This window comes from Ranitomeya imitator, chromosome 6 (assembly GCF_032444005.1).
Source record: "Ranitomeya imitator isolate aRanImi1 chromosome 6, aRanImi1.pri, whole genome shotgun sequence".
Taxonomy (NCBI): Eukaryota; Metazoa; Chordata; class Amphibia; order Anura; family Dendrobatidae; genus Ranitomeya; species Ranitomeya imitator.
This window is the reverse complement of record NC_091287.1, coordinates 550,466,867-550,489,289: the sequence shown is the minus strand read 5'-3', so window position 1 is coordinate 550,489,289 and position 22,423 is coordinate 550,466,867. Positions and strand designations below refer to the sequence as shown.

The following is a 22,423-nucleotide window of genomic DNA, read 5'->3' as shown; positions in this document are numbered from 1 at the left end:
GGTTATGATTAGGCTAGGGTTATGGTTGGGCAAGGGTTAGGGTTGGGCTAGGGTTATAGATGGGCTATGGTTAGGGTTGGGCTAGGATTAGGGTTTGGCTTAGTGGTTTTTTTTTTTTCAAATATCATTTAAAAAAAATGATGACGAAATGATGACTAGTGTTGAGTGTAAGTGCTCATTACTCGAGTTTGTATCGGTGTCGCTGGAGCACCCGCAATACTTGGTGTATACCATAGCACCCTGATGCAAACTCGATTATCGAACACTTGTGCTCAACACAAATGATGACATATTAAATATACCAACCTAATATTATAAAATTTTTGTAGTACCTTAGGGTTAAAAATCCTCACTATACCCCTGGATAAAATCCTTGAGTGGTGTAGTTTCCAAAATGGGGCACTTTATGGAGGGTTTCCTCTGTTTAGGCACATCAGGGGCTATCCAAACAAAACATGGCGTCCGCTATCGATTCCAGACAATTTTGTGTTAAAATTCCCTTCCAAGCCCTGCCATGCGCCCAAACAGTAGTTTTCCCCCACATATGGAGTATTAGCGTACTTAGGAGAAATTGCACAACAAACTATGGTTTCCATTTTCTTCTGTTATCCCTGTGAAAATAAAAAATTTGGGGCCAAAGCAAAATTGTTGTGAAAAAAGTAAAATGGTCATTTTTTCCCCTTCCACATTCCATTAATTTCTGGGAAGTATCTGAAGGGTCAATAAACTTCTTGAATGTGTTTTTGAGCACCTTGAGGGGTGCAGTTTTTAGAATAGCAGAAAAAAAAAGAATATCCTGATCCTGAGATTTCAGAAATCTCACGCACACATTGCTTTTTTGATGGTTGATGGCATGGACGTTTGGACACCATGTGTGTGAACGCTGATATGCTTGCTGATAATTTGTCGTTTCAGAGGGATCACCATGATCCCCTAATATTGCAAGTGCCGGGGTCCTGAGCGACCAGAGGTGAGTATGTGATTTTTTTTTTTTAATCGCAGCAACAACATATGGGGCAATTATCTCTATGGAGCATCTTATGGGGCCATAATCAACATTTGTGCCTATCATCCTGCAACAATTCCCTTTAATGGTACAATCTCTGCTTCCTGTCAACTGCTGCCTATCATCTTGCAACAATTCCCTTTAATGGTACAATCTCTGCTTCCTGTCAACTGCTGCCTATCATCCTGCAACAATCCCCTTTAATGTGCCTGCTGAATGTTTGCTAAATTCATTTGTTGTATTGTATTAAATACTTACTGCTGTACATCCATGCTGGGGCCACAGGAGATATTATCTTGTGCAAGGAGGTGTTAGAGCATATGTTTGTAGCTGGGCTCAGTGACTTTGATCATGTAACCTTCCCCGGGGTGTTGGCCATTTGCTAATTTACCCCCAATCAGGTCCCACAATCCCTCTCACCTGATCCTTTACTCAGTCCTATAAATTTAGTAGCATCTTAAGAGGTGCACGCATGTGAGGTCAGGCACGCGCATCCCTGCAGCAAAGCATCACGCAGCTAAGAATACAGACGCCGCAGTTATTTCAACAGCAGTTAGTCACGGCAGGAGTCAGGACCCCACACTATATCGCTGTCTCTTTTGGGTATGTCTGCTGAATAAGCACTTCTTTTTACTTGGACCTAGCTTTTCTATTAACCCATCTTACATCATGTTTACATATGTGTTGTGAATTCCGCTCTTGGGCTCCCTCCGGTGGTTGATTGTAGCATTTTAGTGAGTTCTGCTCTTTGGCTCCCTCTTGAGGTTTTGAGTGGTATGGCTGCTTCTTGGATTTAGCTTCAGCAGCTGTTTTCACTGATCGTCTGTCTCGCTCGGCTATATTAGTCTGGCCTTATCCCTCATTCAATGCCAGTTGTTAATTGTTTCTGCCTGGAGTCATTGCTCTTAGGACTTTCCTGACACTCTGACCAGTTCATCAAAGCTAAGTCCTTTCTTGTCCTTTTGCGGTTCTCTTGTTGTGGACTTGTTGTTCAGCACTTTCTTTGTTTTTGTTCATTTGTCCAGCTTTTCAGTATGGATCTATTCAGCTAAGCTGGAAGCTCTGAGCAGCAGAGTTTGCCCTCCACACCTTTAGTCAGGTGTGGAGATTTTTGCATTTCTCTGCGGTGGACTTTTTCTAGTTTTTATTACTGACCGCACAGCGCTCTGTCCTGTACTATTTTCTATCTAGCTAGAAGTGGCCTCCTGTGCTAAATCTTGATTCATACTACGTATGTCATTTCCTTCTCCTCTCACAGTCATTATTTGTGGGGGGCTAATCTATCCTTTGGGGATTTTCTCTGAGGCAAGATAGTTTTCCTGCTTCTATCTTTAGGGGTAGTTAGCTCTTAGGCTGTGACGAGATGCCTAGGCAGAGTTAGGAGCATTCCACGGCTACTTCTAGTGTTGTGTTGAGCTTAGGGACTGCGGTCAGTATAGTTGCCACCTGCTCAGAGCTAGACGCATGTCGCTCCTTAATCACCAGATCATAACACATATGCCCTTACAGTGTTTGCACCACTAATCCTCTCTCTCCTTCGCTATCCACAAACCCCAGCACCCTCTAACCAAATAATCATCTCCCCTGCACTCATACCTCCCCACCTGTCCTCCTCTACTGACCTGCTCCTCAACCTCAAATCTGTCCTAATAAACCATAAAACAAGCTGGCCACTCTCCTTCTCCCACCTGCTCTCCCTTTCTCTGCTTCTCCTCACTGCTGGCGATATATCTCCCAACCCTGGACCCCCACAGCTCATACCTCCCATGACTACCCCTCCTATCGCTCCCTATCAAATACGAACTACCGCAATCTTTCCAACATAAAACCCGTGCCCCTGACGCCCTCCCGACTGCTCCCTCTCTCTGGAGCACTCTAGAATGCCCGCTCCATCTGCAATAAGCTTCATGTGATTCATGACCTTTTTCTCTCTCACAAGCTTGCCTTCCTTGGCCTCACAGAAACATGGCTAACACCACCACCCCTGCTGCGCTGTGTTACGGCGGCCTCCACTTCACCCACACCCCACGCCCTGGCAAAAGACATGGTGGAGGAGTGGGTCTTCTCCTTTCTTCTAACTGCACCTTTAACCCCAATCGCACCTCTACCCTCCCTTATCCTCCCCTATTTTGAAGTCCACTCTGTCTGCATCTACTCTCCCTCCAACCTCCAAGTGGCCATCATATACAGACCTCCGGGTCCAGCCACTGCCTTTATTGACCAATTCTCCACCTGGCTTCTTCACTTTCTCTCTGCTGACATTCCCACCATCATCATGGGTGACTTCAACATCCCCACTGATACCCCTCAGTCAACAGCCTCCAAACTTTTGTCCCTTCATCTTTTGGACTTACTCAGTGATCCTCCGCAGCCACCCACACAGACGGACATACACTAGACCTGGTCTTCACCTGTCTCTGCTCTCTATCTAACTTCACCACCTCCCCTCTCCCTCTATCCGACCACCATCTGCTCACTTTCTCATCCCTGTCCTCCTCACCGATCACCCATGTCCAGCAAATAGCACACCCCCTCAGAAACCTTGCACACCTAGACTCCCACACGCTCTCTGACTCTATCCTACCACTAGCATCCATATCCTCACTCCACGACACAGACACTGCCACTGCTTTCTACCGTGCCACTCTTGCATCAGCTATTGAAACGGTCGCCCCTCTCGTTCATGGCAGAGTGCGACGTATCAATAGACAACCCTAGCACAATAACATCACTAAAAAGCTCCGGCAACTGTCCAGGGTTGCAGAGCTGCATTGGAAGAAAACACATTCGCAAGATGACTTCACTGCATTCAAACAGGCAACACTCGCTTTTAAACCTGCTCTCACCTCTGCTAAACAGGTCTACTTCACAACCCTCGTATCCTCCTTATCCTACAAACCCAAACAGTTATTCAAAAAATTTAACTCTCTCCTCTGCCCCCCACTGCCCCCTCCAACCTCCCTCATCTCTGCTGAGGACTTTGCCACACACTTTAAAAATAAGATCAACCAAACAAGACAAGTCTTCACTGTTCAACCACCACAACCTCTTTGTATACCAGACCAATGCCCAAACCGCATAACCTCTCTCTCCAAGATCACTGAAGGGGGGCTTAATTGTCTCCTCTCCAAATGGCACCTCACCATCTGTGCGCTTGACCTCATCCCACCTTCTACTTTTATGACCTGGTGGTCAGGACAATAATGGACCTGGTGGTTAAGAGCACACGGAATGACTTGATAATAAGGACGAGCTCTGGGACGTGGCAACTCTGCTGACCGCAATCCCTAAACCTATCAGACACACTAGAAATAGCCGTGGATTGCGCCTAACACTCCCTATGCAACTCGGCACAGCCTAAGAAACTAGCTAGCCCTGAAGATAGAAAAATAAAGCCTACCTTGCCTCAGAGAAATTCCCCAAGGGAAAAGGCAGCCCCCCACATATAATGACTGTGAGTAAAGATGAAAATACAAACACAGAGATGAAATAGATTTAGCAAAGTGAGGCCCGACTTACTGAACAGACCGAGGATAGGAAAGGTTACTTTGCGGTCAGCACAAAAACCTACAAAAAGACCACGCGGAGGGCGCAAAAAGACCCTCCGCACCGACTCACGGTGCGGAGGTGCTCCCTCTGCGTCCCAGAGCTTCCAGCAGGCAAGACAACAAATTAAATAGCAAGCTGGACAGAAAAATAGCAAATCAAAGAAATACAAGCTGGAACTTAGCTTCTGATGGGAAGACAGGTCACAAGAACGATCCAGGAGTGAACAGACCAATACTGGAACATTGACAGGTGGCATGGAGCAAAGATCTAAGTGGAGTTAAATAGAGCAGCAGCCAACGAATTAACCTCGTCACCTGTGAAACTCAGAAACACCCACCATAGGAAGTCCATGGACAGAACCAGCCGAAGCACCATTCATGACCACAGGAGGGAGCCCGACAACAGAATTCACAACATTCTCCCCAACCTCTCCACCACACTTATCCCATCCGTAACCCAACCTATTACTAACTTCTGGCACCTTCCCTTCTGCTTTCAAACATGCCACAATCACGCCTATCCTTAAAAAGCCAACCCTCGACCCATCAGGTATGTCCAGCTATCGCCCAATATCGCTGCTCCCATTCGCTTCCAAACTCCTGGAGCAGCACATCCACGCTGAACTTTCCTCCCACATCTCATCTAACTTGCTCTTTGACAATCTACAATCTGGTTTCCGCCCCCATCACTCAACTGAGACAGCCCTTACCAAAATCACTAATGACCTACTTACAGCCAAAGCTAACGGACAATACTCTGTACTCCTCCTTCTAGACCTGTCCTTTGCTTTTGACACAGTTGACCACTGCCTCCTACTACAGATCCTCTCCTCCTTTGGCATCAAAGACCTCGCCCTATCCTGGATCTCCTCATACCTTTCCAACCGCACATTCAGCGTCTCCCACTCCTACACTATCTCCTCATCCCACCCTCTCTCTGTTGGAGTCCCCCAAGGCTCTGTTCTAGGACCCCTACTCTTCTCAATCTACACACTTGGCCTGGGACAACTCATAAACTCCCATGGATTCCAGTACTACCTTTATGCTGATGACACTCAGATCTACTTCTCTGGCCCAGACGTCACCTCTCTGCTGTCCAGAATCCCGGAGCGTCTATCAGCCATATCCTCTTCTTCTCCTCTCGCTTCCTCAAACTCAATGTGGACAAATCTGAACTCATCATCTTTCCTCCATCTCATAGATATTCCTTACCTGACATATCTATGGCATCATGCTTTCCCCCGTACCGGAAGTCCGCTGCCTCGGAGTAACCCTTGACTCTGCCCTGTCCTTCAAACCGCACATCCAAGCTCTTTCCACCTCCTGTCGCCTCCAGCTCAAAAATATCTCCAGAATCCATCCTTTCCTGAACCGTAAATCTAATAAAATGCTTGTGCATGCCCTCATCATCTCCCACCTTGACTACTGCAACATCCTTTTCTGTGGCCTCCCTGCTAAGACCCTTGCACCTCTCTAGTCCATCCTTAACTCTGCTGCCCGACTAATTCATCTCTCTCCTCGGTACTCCTCCGCTTCCCCTCTCTGCAAATCTCTTCACTGGCTCCCATTCCCTCAGCGCATCCAGTTCAAATTACTAATACTGACCTACAAAGCCATCCATAACCTGTCTCCTCCATATATTTCTGAACTTATCTCCCGATATCATCCCTCACGTAATCTCTGGTCCTCCCAAGACCTCCTTCTCTCCTCCACACTTATCCACTCCTCACCCAACCACATCCAAGACTTATCCAGAATATTCCCCATCCTCTGGAATTCTTTGCCCCAACACATACGACTATCAATCACACTCGGATCCTTCAGACGGAACCTGAAAACCCATCTCTTCAGGAAAGCCTACAGCCTGCACTGACCCCGCTGCCTCCTCACCACTACTGATGCTACCGCCTCATCAACACCGGAGCTCCTGCAACCCTCAACCTACTGTCTCCTTCCCCATAATCCTGTAGAATGTAAGCCCGCAAGGGCAGGGTCCTCGCCCCTCTGTACCAATCTGTCATTGTTAGTTTGCTTACTGTAAGTGATATCTGTAATATGTAACCCATTCTCATGTACAGCACCATGGAATCAATGGTGCTATATAATTAAATAATAATAATAATTTGTGTAACATCATATGGCTATGGGGCAAATATCTCTATGGAGCATCTTATGGGGCCATAATCAACATTTGTGCAGCATTATATGGGGCAAATATCTCTATGGAGTATCTTATGGGGCCATAATCAATATTTGTGCAGCATTATAGGGGGCAAATATCTCTATGGAGCATCTTATGGGGCCATAATCAGCATTTGTGCAGCATTTAATGGAGCAAATATAATAATAATCTTTATTTATATAGCGCCAACATATTCCGCAGCGCTTTACAGTTTAACAGTCTCAAACACAACAGTCATAGGTAACAATGTTAACAATACAGTAATAAAGCAAAATAAGACAAAATAAGACGACCCTGCTCGTGAGAGCTTACAATCTACATAGAGGTGGGGAGATACAAAGTACAGGTGTGTATTTACAGTGATGTATTTACAATGATGGTCCAGCCATCTTCAGGGGGTGGGAGATAGATGGAGATAGTGAATGGGCTACACACACACACAAACATAAAATGAGTTTGATTAGGGAATGTGATAGGCCGCTCTGAACAAATGAGTTTTGAGCGAGCGCCTAAAACTATGCTAGTTGTGGATGGTCCTAATATCTTGGGGTAGAGCATTCCAGAGGATTGGCGCAGCACGGGAGAAGTCTTGGAGTCGGGAGTGGGAGGTACGGATTAGTGCAGAGGTTAGTCGAAAGTCGTTTGCAGAGCGCAGTGGTCGGCTAGGCCGATAGACAGAAATGAGGGAGGAGATGTAAGGGGGTGCCGCACTGTGGATAGCTTTGTGGGTGAGAACAAGTACTTTGAATTGTATCCTAAATATCTCTATGGAGCATCATATGGGGCCATAACCAGCATTCGTGCAGCATTATATGTGGCAAATATCTCTATGGAGCATCTTATGGGGCCATAATCAACATTTGTGCAGCATTACATGGGGCAAATATCTCTAAGGAGCATCTTATGGGGCCATAATCAACATTTGTGCAGCATTATAGGGAGAAAAATACTTTATCTAAAAAACTAATTAAAGCTGCCAAAAAGGAAACAGAGAAGCACATTGCTAAGGAGAGTAAAACTAATCCCAAACTATATCAATAGTAAAAGAATAAAAACTAAAAATGTAGGCCCCTTAAAAAATAGTGAGGAAAGAATGGTTGTAAATGATGAGGAAAAAGCTAACATATTAAACACCTTCTTCTCCACGGTATTCACGGTGGAAAATGAAATGCTAGGTGAAATCCCAAGAAACACTGAAAACCCTATATTAAGGGTCACCAATCTAACCCAAGAAGAGGTGCGAAACCGGCTAAATAAGATTAAAATAGATAAATCTCCGGGTCCGGATGGCATACACCCACGAGTACTAAGAGAACTAAGTAATGTAATAGATAAACCATTATTTCTTATTTTTAGGGACTCTATAGCAACGGGGTCTGTTCCGCAGGACTGGCGCATAGCAAATGTGGTGCCAATATTCAAAAAGGGCTCTAAAAGTGAACCTGGAAATTATAGGCCAGTAAGTCTAACCTCTATTGTTGGTAAAATATTTGAAGGGTTTCTGAAGGATGTTATTCTGGATTATCTCAATGAGAATAACTGTTTAACTCCATATCAGCATGGGTTTTTGAGAAATCGCTCCTGTCAAACCAATCTAATCAGTTTTTGTGAAGAGGTAAGCTATAGGCTGGACCACGGTGAGTCATTGGACGTGGTCTATCTCGATTTTTCCAAAGCGTTTGATACCGTGCCGCACAAGAGGTTGGTACACAAAATGAGAATGCTTGGTCTGGGGGAAAATGTGTGTAAATGGGTTAGTAACTGGCTTAGTGATAGAAAGCAGAGGGTGGTTATAAATGGTATAGTCTCTAACTGGGTCGCTGTGACCAGTGGGGTACCGCAGGGGTCAGTATTGGGACCTGTTCTCTTCAACATATTCATTAATGATCTGGTAGAAGGTTTACACAGTAAAATATCGATATTTGCAGATGATACAAAACTATGTAAAGCAGTTAATACAAGAGAAGATAGTATTCAGCTACAGATGGATCTGGATAAGTTGGAAACTTGGGCTGAAAGGTGGCAGATGAGGTTTAACAATGAGAAATGTAAGGTTATACACATGGGAAGAAGGAATCAATATCACCATTACACACTGAACGGGAAACCACTGGGTAAATCTGACAGGGAGAAGGACTTGGGGATCCTAGTTAATGATAAACTTACCTGGAGCAGCCAGTGCCAGGCAGCAGCTGCCAAGGCAAACAGGATCATGGGGTGCATTAAAAGAGGTCTGGATACACATGATGAGAGCATTATACTGCCTCTGTACAAATCCCTAGTTAGACCGCACATGGAGTACTGTGTCCAGTTTTGGGCACCGGTGCTCAGGAAGGATATAATGGAACTAGAGAGAGTACAAAGGAGGGCAACAAAATTAATAAAGGGGATGGGAGAACTACAATACCCAGATAGATTAGCGAAATTAGGATTATTTAGTCTAGAAAAAAGACGACTGAGGAGCGATCTAATAACCATGTATAAGTATATAAGGGGACAATACAAATATCTCGCTGAGGATCTGTTTATACCAAGGAAGGTGACGGGCACAAGGGGGCATTCTTTGCGTCTGGAGGAGAGAAGGTTTTTCCACCAACATAGAAGAGGATTCTTTACTGTTAGGGCAGTGAGAATCTGGAATTGCTTGCCTGAGGAGGTGGTGATGGCGAACTCAGTCGAGGGGTTCAAGAGAGGCCTGGATGTCTTCCTGGAGCAGAACAATATTGTATCATACAATTATTAGGTTCTGTAGAAGGACGTAGATCTGGGGATTTATTATGATGGAATATAGGCTGAACTGGATGGACAAATGTCTTTTTTCGGCCTTACTAACTATGTTACTATGTTACTATGTTATTATATTGGGCAAATATCTCTATAAAGCATCTTATGGGGCCCTTATTAACCTTTATGCAGAACTGTATGATGCAAATGTGTCTATGGAGCATCTTATGGGGCCATTATTAACCTTTGTGCAGCATTATATGGGGCATATTTTAATATGGAGCATCTTATGGAGCCCATCATAAATTTTGTGGAGCATTATATGGGGCGTATTTTGTATGGAGCATCTTATGGGGCCCATCATGAACTGTATGGCGCATTATATGGGGCTCCTGATTCAATATGGATATTCAAAAACACTTAACCTACTGATATCTCAATTAATTTTACTTTTATAGGTATCTATTTTTTTATTTTTGAACTTTACCGGTAGCTGCTGCATTTCCCACCCTAGGCTTATACTCGAGTTATTAAGTTTTCCCATTTTTTTGTGGCCAAGTTTGGGCTCTCGGCTTATACTCGGGTCGGCTTATACTCGAGTACATACGGTATATACACACACACATATACTGTATATTTTTCTTGCTTTTTCTTCTTCTGTTGTGTTTTTATTGTGTCCACCATGAGGACAGAAAAGCCGGGCATTTCACTATCTAAATACACGCTTATGATTGCTGATTTCCCCTGTAACTAGTGCTGAATATTAGCAATTCCAGGCTCCAGCCTCCGCTGCACAGCTGATCTGTGTCATGCCCTTTGTAGATTATAATAAAATGTATCACATATCATGACTGCGTTTGTCTTTGGGGTTTTTCACAAGTGGATTTTCTTTTCTGCAGCTAAAACATCAGATTAGTGAATGAGATTTCTGAAGCCTCATTCACACGCTGAGTTTTTTTAATATCTGCGGCATGTCAATTCCTTCGTGAGTTTTGCCGTGTTTTTCACCCATTCAAATGAATGAAAAAAAAACCCCACAAGTATAAACACTGCAAAAAAAAAACACAGCAAATAAGTGTGGATTGTACACAAGGGTTTCCTGCCACAAATCTGTTTTTTTTGATGCAGAAAAAAATGCTGCAAAAATGAAACGTAGGAACATAACCTTATCCTGGTTGTGTTCTAATTGGAAATAAAAGAGAACGGCCATCAAATCATGGAGCCGTATTTAATTCTATGGTGTTTCTATACTATTGCTGGGCAGTATGTATTTGTGCAGAGCCGAACCTAGAAGATTCCATCACAACATTGCAAGATGACATCACAGACCATTGTGACATCACAGACCATTATGACATCACAGCTCACAGTCACTATAAATACAAGGCGCGCAGGGTCACAGCTGCCTTTGTTGGCTCTAGTGACTGAGCGCTTGCAGTTTGTCTCTATCACTGCTGACTTTGTTGGCTCTATAGTGACTGAACACTTGCACTTTCTTGCTATCACAGTTGTCTTTCACCATAGTGACTGAACACTTGTAGTTTTTCGCTATCACTGCTGACTTTGTTGGCTCTATAGTGACTGAACACTTGTAGTTTTTCACTATCTCAACTGCCTTTCTCCATAGTGAGTGAACACTTGCACTTTCTCGCTATCACTGCTGACTTTGTTGGCTCTATAGTGACTGAGCACTTGTAGTTTTTAGCTATGGCTGATTTCCTTTTGGACAATCTTCAAGTAGAAGCACTATGGGAGATTCTTACCACCAATCGCCCTGAGATTGTGCTTCTACCACCCGATGGCGTCCTCAGCTTCGCTCACCGGCTGGTGGTGGAGCTGGTAAAGGACTGCCTGACCAAATACCACCGAGGTCAACTCACCTCAGAGTATCTGACGGATTTAGCCCAGAACATCAGGACATTACTACAGCAGGTAAGTGGCGGACGCTGCACACAAATCTTCTCCATAATACTGGATAATAATGGTGGGATAGAAGCAGGGGTGGATAAAGAGTAGTCGGGGCCCCAGAGAGTTTAGAAGGTGGGGGCCCCCAGCACCCGATGTATCACATGTAGCCAGGGCCCCCGGGCAGTTTAGAAGGTGGGGGGGCCCCCAGCACCCGATGTATCCCATGTAGCCAGGGCCCCCGGGCAGTTTAGAAGGTGGGGACCCCCAGTACCCGATGTATCCCATGTAGCCGAGGCCCCGGGCAGTTTAGACGGTGAGGGCCCCCAGCACCCGATGTATCACATGTAGCTGGGGCCCCCGGGCAGTTTAGAAGGTGGGGGCCCCCCAGCACCCGATGTATCCCATGTAGCCGGGGCCCCGGGCAGTTTAGAAGGTGGGGGCCCCACAGCACCCGATGGATCACATGACATATCACATGAGTCACTTTGATAGATGATGTGATAAGGCACGCGATTAACATGCAGATGCTCTGGTGCACTACACGTAACAGCGCTATACATAATAGAGCAGGGGTGGGAAATCAATATTCTAGGGGCCACATGAGAGATGGGACTGTTGTGGAGGCCGAACCAATAGGCTGAAATTAATTCTGACAAATATTAAAGGGAACCTGTCACCCCCCCCCCCCCCCCTTCAGGCGTTTGTAACTAAAAGAGCCACCTTGTGCAGCACAAATGCTGCATTCTGACAAGGGGGCTCTTTTAGTTCTGCTCCCTGCACACGCTGAAATAAACGTTTATAAAATGTGCCCCCTCATACCGTGAAATGTTCCCGGAGGCGGGTCTTTCCCTCCTAATCAGACGCACCACAGCCGTCACTCCGGACCTGTGCGAGCCGAGCGCCGCCTCCTCTTGCTGCATTATCGTCCCTGATGCCTGCGCATTACATTTTATTCTCCGGGCGTGCGCAGTTGCGCTGCCCTTCGTAATTACAGCACAGGCGCCGGGGACGATAATGCAGCAAGAGGAGGCGGCACCCGGCGCGCACAGGTCCAGAGTGATGGCTGTGGTGCGTCTGATTAGGAGGGAAAGACCCGCCTCCGGGAACATTTCACGGTATGAGGGGGCACATTTTATAAACGTTTATTTCAGCGTGTGCAGGGAGCATAACTAAAAGAGCCCCCTTGTCAGAATGCAGCATTTGTGCTGCACAAGGTGGCTCTTTTAGTTACAAACGCCTGAGGGGGTGGCAGGTTCCCTTTAATATACTAACTATAATTGTTTTATAGTATTAAATGTATTACTTAATATTAAGCAGAATTAAGTAAGCTGACATCCCCCCTATATACAGTATAAGCCCATACACAGCCTGTTATATACTGTACGAGCCCTCACATAGCCACTATATACAGTAAGAGCCCTCATATAACCCCTACATAAGGTATGAGTCCACACATTGCTCCCTATATACAGCTGGGCCATCACATAGCCCTCTATATACAGTATGAGCCCTCACTCACTTTAAATATTGCTGCGCAGCATGAATTTGTGCAGAGTCGTCCCTAGAAGATTCCATCACCAGATTCCATGATGACATAACTGGTCATTATGACATCACTGGTGATGGTCGGCCATTATGACATCACTGCTCACAGTCACTACTTACACAATGCACACAGGGTCATGGCTGCCTTATTGGCTCCATAGTGACTGAGCACTTGCACTTTCTCACTATCACTGCTGACTTTGTTGGCTCTATAGTGACTGAGCACTTGCAGTTTTTGCTATGGCTGATTTTCTTTTGGACAATCTTCAGGTAGAAGCACTATGGGAGATTCTTACCACCAATCGCCCTGAGATTGTGCTTCTACCACCCGATGGCGTCCTCAGCTTCACTCACCGGCTGGTGGTGGAGCTAGTAAAGGACTGCCTGACCAAATACCACCGAAGTCAACTCACCTCAGAATATCTGACGGATTTACCCCAGAACATCAGGACATTACTACAGCAGGTAAAAGGCGGACGCTGTACACAAATCTTCTCCACAATACTGGATAAGAATGGTGGGATAGAAGCTTCCTCATTCCTCAATATAACACAGGACAAGTCCCCAGATATGTAGTCGTGGTATCTGCAGAGAGGAGCAGATGTCACATACAATGGCCACCTCCATTGTGACCTTTCTCATCTCAGAATTTTCATTTTTGTTTCTTCTTTATAGGCTGAAAAAAGATCTCAATATGGAGATTTGGCTCTTATTAAAGAACTGGCCGAAAAAGTCCTGTGTGTCCTGGAAGGTCCAGCCCGCTCATCGGAACGCCTGGTAAGCAGCCATCATCTTCTCTATCACACGTCCTTGTTTTCTGATCTTCTCCAGATCACCAGTCAGATATCAGAAGATCTGGTGTCACATCTGAGAGAACGTTCTGAGAAAAGCCCTCATGATGGCGCCTGATCTGTAGTTACAGGTGGTGCGTCTGTAAATGGAGGTTCAGTCCTTCCTGATTCATGTATTTGGTGGTTTAGTGGAAGGTTCCACATGTTAATTCTATATATTCTATCTATCAGGAGACACCAGAAGGCGACACCAAAGATGAGCAAAATGTGACCGCGGAAACCCCTGACCCTAATACGAGTCAGCCGGGGCCGAGCAGCGATCTGACCACAGGTGAGCCGATCACACAACCTTCTACAGGAAATATCCGTATAGTATAGAACACAGGGGATAACGTCACATTTATGGCTCATACTCACTTGCGCGAGACTCGGATGAGTCTCGCACGGCAATACCCGGCAGCAGTTTGGAGCGTGCGGCCACATAGGAATACATGCAGCCGCACGCTCCGCTCCTCTGTGCCAGGTGCAGTGTCGGTATTGTCATGCGAGACTCATCCGAGTCTCGCGCAAGTGAGTATGAGCCCTTAGGCTGTGTGCACACGTTGTGGATTTTTCACGTTTTTTTTCGCGTTTTTTTCACTATTAAAATGCTATAAAAACGCATAAAAACCGCATACATTATGCATCCCATAATTTAGAATGCATTCCACAATTTTTTGTGCACATGATGCGTTTTTTTTCCACAAAACGCATCGTGGTTGAAAATGCAGCATGTTCATTAATTTTGCGGATTTTCGCTTTTTCCCCGCTGTTTAATGCATTGGGAAGCACCAGAAAAAAAACGCACAAAAAAAGCGTAAAAAACGAGCAAAAAATCTTCAAAAACGCAAAAAAAAAAAAAACGCATGCGGATTTCTTGCATAAAATGTCCGGTTTTGCTCAGGAAATTTCTGCAAGAAATCCTGAACGTGTGCACATAGCCTTAGGTTGTGTGCACACGATGCAGATTTAGTGCAGATCTGCAGCGTTTTTTTCTGCGCAGAAACGCTGCAGAACCGCACTGTGATTTACAGTACAATGTAAATCAATGAGAAAAAAAAAAGCTGTGCACATGGTGCAGAAAAGTCCGCGCGGATACGCTGCAGATTTCAAAGAAGTGCATGTCACTTCTTTTGTGCAGTTCTGCAGCGTTTCTGCACCCTCCATTAACAGAAATCCGCAGTGGTAAAAACTGCAGAAAATCCGCACAAAATCCGCATCAATTCTGCACAAAAACCGCACTAAAACCGCATAAAAACCGCAGCAAATCCGCAGCTGCAGATTCTGCCAGGAGATGCGGATTTTGTGCAGAAAATTCTGCACCTCTTTTCTTACGTGTGCACATAGCCTTACTCTTCCATTCTGTGTAATGGAACCTGGGAGCACATATACATATGGGAGGAGTGGGAGGACTGTACGGGACATTTTATATGGGAGGAGTGGGAGGACTGTACAGGACATTGTATATGGGAGGAGTGGGAGGACTGTACAGGACATTTTATATAGGAGGAGTGGGAGGACTGTACAGGACATTGTATATGGGAGGAGTGGGAGGACTGTACAGGACATTTTATATGGGAGGAGTGGGAGGACTGTACAGGACATTGTATATGGGAGGAGTGGGAGGACTGTACAGGACATTGTATATGGGAGGAGTGTACAGGACATTTTATATAGGAGGAGTGGGAGGACTGTACAGGACATTTTATATGGGAGGACTGTACAGGACATTGTATATGGGAGGAGTGGGAGGACTGTACAGGACATTGTATATGGGAGGAGTGGGAGGACTGTACAGGACATTGTATATGGGAGGAGTGGGAGGACTGTACAGGACATTTTATATAGGAGGAGTGTGAGGACTGTACAGGACATTTTATATGGGAGGAGTGGGAGGACTGTACAGGACATTTTATATGGGAGGAGTGGGAGGACTGTACAGGACATTTTATATAGGAGGAGTGGGAGGACTGTACAGGACATTTTATATGGGAGGAGTGGGAGGACTGTACAGGACATTTTATATGGGAGGAGTGGGAGGACTGTACAGGACATTTTATATGGGAGGAGTGGGAGGACTGTACAGGACATTGTATATGGGAGGAGTGGGAGCACTGTACAGGACATTGTATATGGGAGGAGTGGGAGCACTGTACAGGACATTGTATATGGGAGGAGTGGGAGGACTGTACAGGACATTTTATATTGGAGGAGTGGGAGGACTGTACAGGACATTTTATATGGGAGGAGTGGGAGGACTGTACAGGACATTTTATATGGGAGGAGTGGGAGGACTGTACAGGACATTTTATATAGGAGGAGTGTGAGGACTGTACAGGACATTTTATATAGGAGGAGTGTGAGGACTGTACAGGACATTTTATATGGGAGGAGTGGGAGGACTATACAGGACATTTTATATGAGAGGAGTGGGAGGACTGTACAGGACATTTTATATGGGAGGAGTGGGAGGACTGTACAGGACATTGTATATGGGAGGAGTGGGAGGACTGTACAGGACATTTTATATGAGAGGAGTGGGAGGACGGTACAGGACATTTTATATAGGAGGAGTGTGAGGACTGTACAGGACATTTTATATGGGAGGAGTGGGAGGACTGTACAGGACATTGTATATGGGAGGAGTGGGAGGTCTGTACAGGACATTGTATATGGGAGGAGTGGGAGGACTGTACAGGACATTGTATATGGGAGGAGTGGGAGGACTGTACAGGACATTGTATATGGGAGGAGTGGGAGGACTGTACAGGACATTGTATATGGGAGGAGTGGGAGGACTGTACAGGACATTTTATATGGGAGGAGTGGGAGGACTGTACAGGACATTTTATATAGGAGGAGTGTGAGGACTGTACAGGACATTTTATATGGGAGGAGTGGGAGGACTGTACAGGACATTGTATATGGGAGGAGTGGGAGGACTGTACAGGACATTGTATATGGGAGGAGTGGGAGGACTGTACAGAACATTGTATATGGGAGGAGTGGGAGGACTGTGCAGGACATTGTATATGGGAGGTGTGGGAGGACTGTACAGGACATTGTATATGGGAGGAGTGGGAGGACTGTACAGGACATTGTATATGGGAGGAGTGGGAGGACTGTACAGGACATTGTATATGGGAGGTGTGGGAGGACTGTACAGGACATTGTATATGGGAGGAGTGGGAGGACTGTACAGGACATTGTATATGGGAGGAGTGGGAGGACTGTACAGGACATTGTATATGGGAGGAGTGGGAGGACTGTACAGGACATTGTATATGGGAGGTGTGGGAGGACTGTACAGGACATTTTATATGGGAGGAGTGGGAGGACTGTACAGGACATTGTATATGGGAGGAGTGGGAGGACTGTACAGGACATTGTATATGGGAGTAGTGGGAGGACTGTACAGGACATTGTATATGGGAGGAGTGGGAGGACTGTACAGGACATTATATATGGAAGGAGTGGGAGGTCTGTACAGGACATTTTCTATGGGAGGAGTGGGAGGACTGTACAGGACATTTTCTATGGGAGGAGTGGGAGGACTGTACAGGACATTTTATATGGGAGGAGTGGGAGGACTGTACAGGACATTTTATATAGGAGGAGTGTGAGGACTGTACAGGACATTTTATATAGGAGGAGTGTGAGGACTGTACAGGACATTTTATATGGGAGGAGTGGGAGGACTGTACAGGACATTGTATATGGGAGGAGTGGGAGGACTGTACAGGGCATTGTATATGGGAGGAGTGGGAGGACTGTACAGAACATTGTATATGGGAGGAGTGGGAGGACTGTACAGGACATTGTATATGGGAGGTTTGGGAGGACTCTACAGGACATTGTATATGGGAGGAGTGGGAGGACTGTACAGGACATTGTATATGGGAGGAGTGGGAGGACTGTACAGGACATTTTATATGGGAGGAGTGGGAGGACTGTACAGGACATTGTATATGGGAGGAGTGGGAGGACTGTACAGGACATTGTATATGGGAGGAGTGGGAGGTCTGTACAGGACATTTTCTATGGGAGGAGTGGGAGGACTGTACAGGACATTTACATTTGGGAGGAGTGGGAGGACTGTACAGGACATTTTCTCACATTTTTTCCAGATATCCAATGTGCCAGTCAGGAGAAATCTAATGTAGAAGTCATATAGAAATCAGGATGGAAGTGCACTGGGGGCGTGGAAGAAGTCTGAGTGCAGTGACACGCCCCAGTGCACCTCCAGGCTAATTTGCATATGGCTCCTATGCCTCAGCTCTGTTCCCATCACTCACATGTGCAGCGAGGGCGATGGGATCCTCATTCATGTGGTGATTGGGGTCCTCCACCATTACATGACATTTATCTATGGATGCGCCGGACGTTCCCATACACAGAATCCCCCTATAACGAGGATTAATCCCATTTACACACGTCTTGTAATTTCTCCGTTATATCGCTGTATTGTGTCTCTAGGATTAATATCCTCTAATACATTTTATTTCTTCATCATTTTATCACTATTTTAGAAACAACTGAGCTGGCGGATCCTGACAGTGTAATCTTAGAGATCCCGGAGATCCAAGAACCTGCCGGTGTAAGTATTATAGAGGGAGATGTCTGTGTGTCTCTGATTGTGGGGTGTGAGACCCCTCCAGCATTATCCCCATATAACCAGGGGACGTCTCTATTCTATGAGGAGATGACACTATCGCATTAGATAATAGAATTTATATTATAAGAATCTGTCAGAGGGTTTTTATTCCTATCTGAGAGCATCATGATGTAGGGGCAGAGACCCTGATTCCAGAAGATGTATCCATTAATTCATATATATTACGCCGCCCACACCAGTGATTGATAATAGCATTTATATTATAAGTATCTGTCAGAGGGTTTTTGTTCCTATCTGAGAGCATCATGATGTAGGGGCAGAGACCCTGATTCCAGAGATGTATCCATTAGTTCATATATGACGTCGCCCACACCAGTGATTGGCAGCTTTCTGTGTATAACCCCACCAACACCAGTGATTGACTGCTTTCTGTGTACACAGTGCATAGAAAGAAAACTGCCAATCAGTGGTGGGGTTGGGTTTACACAGAGCAATTGGACTACATGGCACGAGCCAGATAGTCCTCTAGTGATAATCTCCTGCTGATAAAACACTGATTTTATTGACTCAACACCACACAGCCTGGTAAGTGACACATCGCTGGAATCAGGGTCTCAGCCCCTACATCATGCTGCTCTGAGAATACATAGCACAAACCTGCTGACATATTCTCCCGGTAAGTTCTCCTCTGTGTGATCTCCCACACTATCCAGCACTGTACAATGATTCCGGTGTATGGAGGACCCCCTTATATTACATCCGTGTCTGCAGAGCGTCCGGCTCGTATCCTCCCTACATCGGATCAGTGCACATCAGCGGGGACATAATATCGGAGGAGACATTTCTGCATCTGGAGATGTTTCCCTGCAGCTTCTAGATCTTAATATTATTTCTTCTTCTCCTTTTATAGAATTTGATGGAATCATTGATCCCGGCAAGAAAGCCGCAAATGAGCGACTATGAAACATCCAAGGTGATCAGCAGCGGAACTTTTGGGTGAGATTTCTCTTGGCATAATCCACATTTCTCAGGGTTCCCTATGACAAGGCTTCAGCCTCAGTGCTCTGCCATTCAGTGTTATCATAGGGACATGATCTGAGTCCACACCATTGTCCACATCTAATTGTGACTATTCAGCTCCGCTATAAACAGTGGAGCAAACTGATCTGTAACAAATCACCGGACTGTTAATAAAGATCCATTATAAACCATGGCTTCTCCTTCTCTCCAGGACCGTCTGCTTAGTTCGCCATAAAGACTCACAGAAGATCTTTGCCATGAAGAAAATGGCCAAGAAGAACATGAATACTTCAAAAGAAGTGGAAGGGGCCTTTCTGGAGAGGGACATTCTGACATTCGCGGATTGTCCCTTTGTGGCCTCCATGCTCTGCTCCTTCCCTACGAGATCTCACCTGTGTATGGTGATGGAGTATGTAGGAGGTAGGACACGTCCATGTATTATATTCAGCCCATGTCTGCGGACATCTTATCATCGCTCCTATCATTAGGACTTGTCCCCGTGGACAGTTACATTCCCATATTCACTATAGGTATTACGGAAAGTCATTGATGTGTGCGATGTCCCTGTATGTCCGCACTGAGCACGTCAGGATCTCCAGCTGTAGACCAGATGTCACATCACGTCATTAGTGACATGGACGACTTTTCATCATGACCTCAGACTAATATTCTCTGCACTATACATGATATCTGTATAGAGTCTCTCCTGCCCCGATGTCTCCGCTCACTTCTCAGGATACATCATGGTGATCTGCTGTACAAACCACTCACCGCTCATATTTCCTTTCTTCTATAGGTGGAGATTGTGAGACCCTTCTAACCACCAGGGGTCCTTTATCTGTCCCCTCGGCCCGCCTGTACTTTGCAGAAGCGGTTGTTGCTGTGGAATACCTGCACAGCTATGGTGTGGTGCATAGAGACCTGAAGCCAGAGAAGTAAGTGCCCCCTGTAGTATAATAATGGAGGGAAGTTATCATTTATTACCACAGCCTGTGAGACTAAAACAATCTTCTCTTTCACAGCCTCCTGATTACAACTGCTGGACACATTAAAGTCGCAGATTTTGGGCTTTCAAAAGTTGGTGTCATGAGACCAGAAACCAACACCCACAAGGAATCATTGGAGGATATCAGCAGAGAGTTCAAGGACCGTGAGGTGGGCATCGCTTACAGGAACTTAGCTTGTTCTTTACACATCTCATCACACTATTGTCTCTTCTCTACGTTCTTCATTTCTGGAGAACTTTTCCACTGATATTTTATCTTCTGTCACTGTGTCTTTATGGCGCAAACTTGTTATAATAATCATTTCATCGATTCTCATCTCTATCTTCTGTCGGCTTCCAGGAATGTGGCACCCCATCTTACATGGCCCCAGAAATCATCCAGAACAAAGGCTATGGAAGACCTGCTGACTGGTGGTCAATGGGGATAATCCTGCATGAATTTCTTCTGGGATATGTACCATTTCACGGAGATCCCATAACTGAACTTTATAAGAATATTGTCGGGGGTAAGTAGAATAATCTGATCATTGCTTTGCCTGGTTACAAGGGTTTAGTTATTTCCTTTTTACAGTCCAATATAGAGGTTTTATTTTCTGTAATTTTCTATATAACAGGAGACCTAATTTGGGATTGGGATCATGCTCCTCCCCCTGATGCTCAGGACCTTATCAGTGACCTGCTAAGAACAAATCCTGCACAAAGACTTGGGACAGGTAACAGATAAAATAGTATTAATATTCACTTCTTACACCAAGGACTCATCGCTCCAGTCCATGAGGATCGGCACTTCTCTATCTGCTTGCTTATTTCTAGTTCTCCATACTATGACTTTCAATCTATTTCCTTTGGTCATGTCAGTAGTTCAGATTAAGATAAGCTGCTCAGATATGAAGCAGTCTCTGACAACATCCGCATCACTTTTGATTTTCTTTTTCCAGGAGGAGCATTTGAGATCAAGAATTATGAATTCCTGAGTGACTTGGACTTTGACAACCTTCTAAGTCACAAGCCAGAGTATGTTCCTCAGCTTGCATCAGATCTGGACACCAGCTTATTTATCAGTAAGTAGGAGACATTATCTAGAATAAGAGTCTGTTTGTCTCGTCTTCCTTAATATGTGACAATCAGTTCCTATTAATATTTGTTATTAATAGTGATTGTCTCATAGTGGCAACCTCTAATAATATGTCATTACCTATGACTTGTAGATCACGCTGATCCAGACAATCAAATGGTCTCAGAGGAGGACACAAGTGAGGACAATGAGAGCCTTTTCTTCCAAAATTTTACATCATCCTCTGAAAGGCTTTCTAATGTAAGTATGTAGTCAATAAATCCAGAAAATGTAAAACTAACCTCTAAAAGTAAAAAAAAAAAAAAAGAATTTCATATCTTTTATTTTGTCTGTATTTAGCTCTGTACCATCACTACCAGGAACAACACCAACAATGAGGATCCTAAGTCCCCTCTAGTGTGTACCCAAGCATCAAGCAGAAACATTAGAATGTGAGTAAATTATGGGGCCATTACTGGAGGCTCCAGGTTGATATATGTGCACAACACCAAATATAGGACATAAGTCCCATAATATCAAGTGCAGAATCCGCTGGTGATAACAGGCCATAATTGCAGTTGGTCATGTATTGTTAGTGCTGCCCACACTGTAGGAGACATGTAATATTACTTGCTGGACATTCTTAGTAGCTGTTTTCCGCTCAGATCTATAGAAGATAGTTTTGAGCAGGAGACCTTCCCCACTATGACTTCCATATGTCCTATTAGGCCCTATAGTCGGTGTTCTTCTAGTCAGACAATCTGTTTTATACTGATTTACTTGTGATTTACACTGTTTTCTTCTTCCAAACAGGCAGAGAAAATCTTTTCCTGAATCTGCTAGTGATGATGCAATAACCAGCTTGCCATCCTCGTCCCCAATCTCAGGTATGTACATGTCTATAGCACCAAAAATGTGACTGTTGCCATCAAGGGTCCAATATCTCCACATGGTGTTTCTGTATTAGGTCTCCTATGTTATCCAT

At 45.1% G+C, this 22,423-nt stretch overlaps 1 protein-coding gene across 1 annotated transcript in view; it reads left to right on the top strand.

Moving 5' to 3' along the window:
- The window catches only part of LOC138643157 (microtubule-associated serine/threonine-protein kinase 3-like), a 49,335-nt gene that overhangs the window by 25,533 nt on the left and 1,379 nt on the right, over positions 1–22,423 (top strand). The window contains exons 2-14 of the mRNA XM_069731978.1: positions 13,589–13,690; positions 13,936–14,035; positions 18,273–18,340; positions 19,269–19,354; positions 19,590–19,798; positions 20,175–20,313; positions 20,401–20,533; positions 20,725–20,890; positions 20,999–21,097; positions 21,323–21,445; positions 21,593–21,699; positions 21,799–21,890; positions 22,252–22,325. Coding sequence (XP_069588079.1) covers positions 13,589–13,690; positions 13,936–14,035; positions 18,273–18,340; positions 19,269–19,354; positions 19,590–19,798; positions 20,175–20,313; positions 20,401–20,533; positions 20,725–20,890; positions 20,999–21,097; positions 21,323–21,445; positions 21,593–21,699; positions 21,799–21,890; positions 22,252–22,325 — 1,498 coding nt within the window. The remainder of the gene's footprint in view (positions 1–13,588; positions 13,691–13,935; positions 14,036–18,272; positions 18,341–19,268; positions 19,355–19,589; positions 19,799–20,174; positions 20,314–20,400; positions 20,534–20,724; positions 20,891–20,998; positions 21,098–21,322; positions 21,446–21,592; positions 21,700–21,798; positions 21,891–22,251; positions 22,326–22,423) is intronic.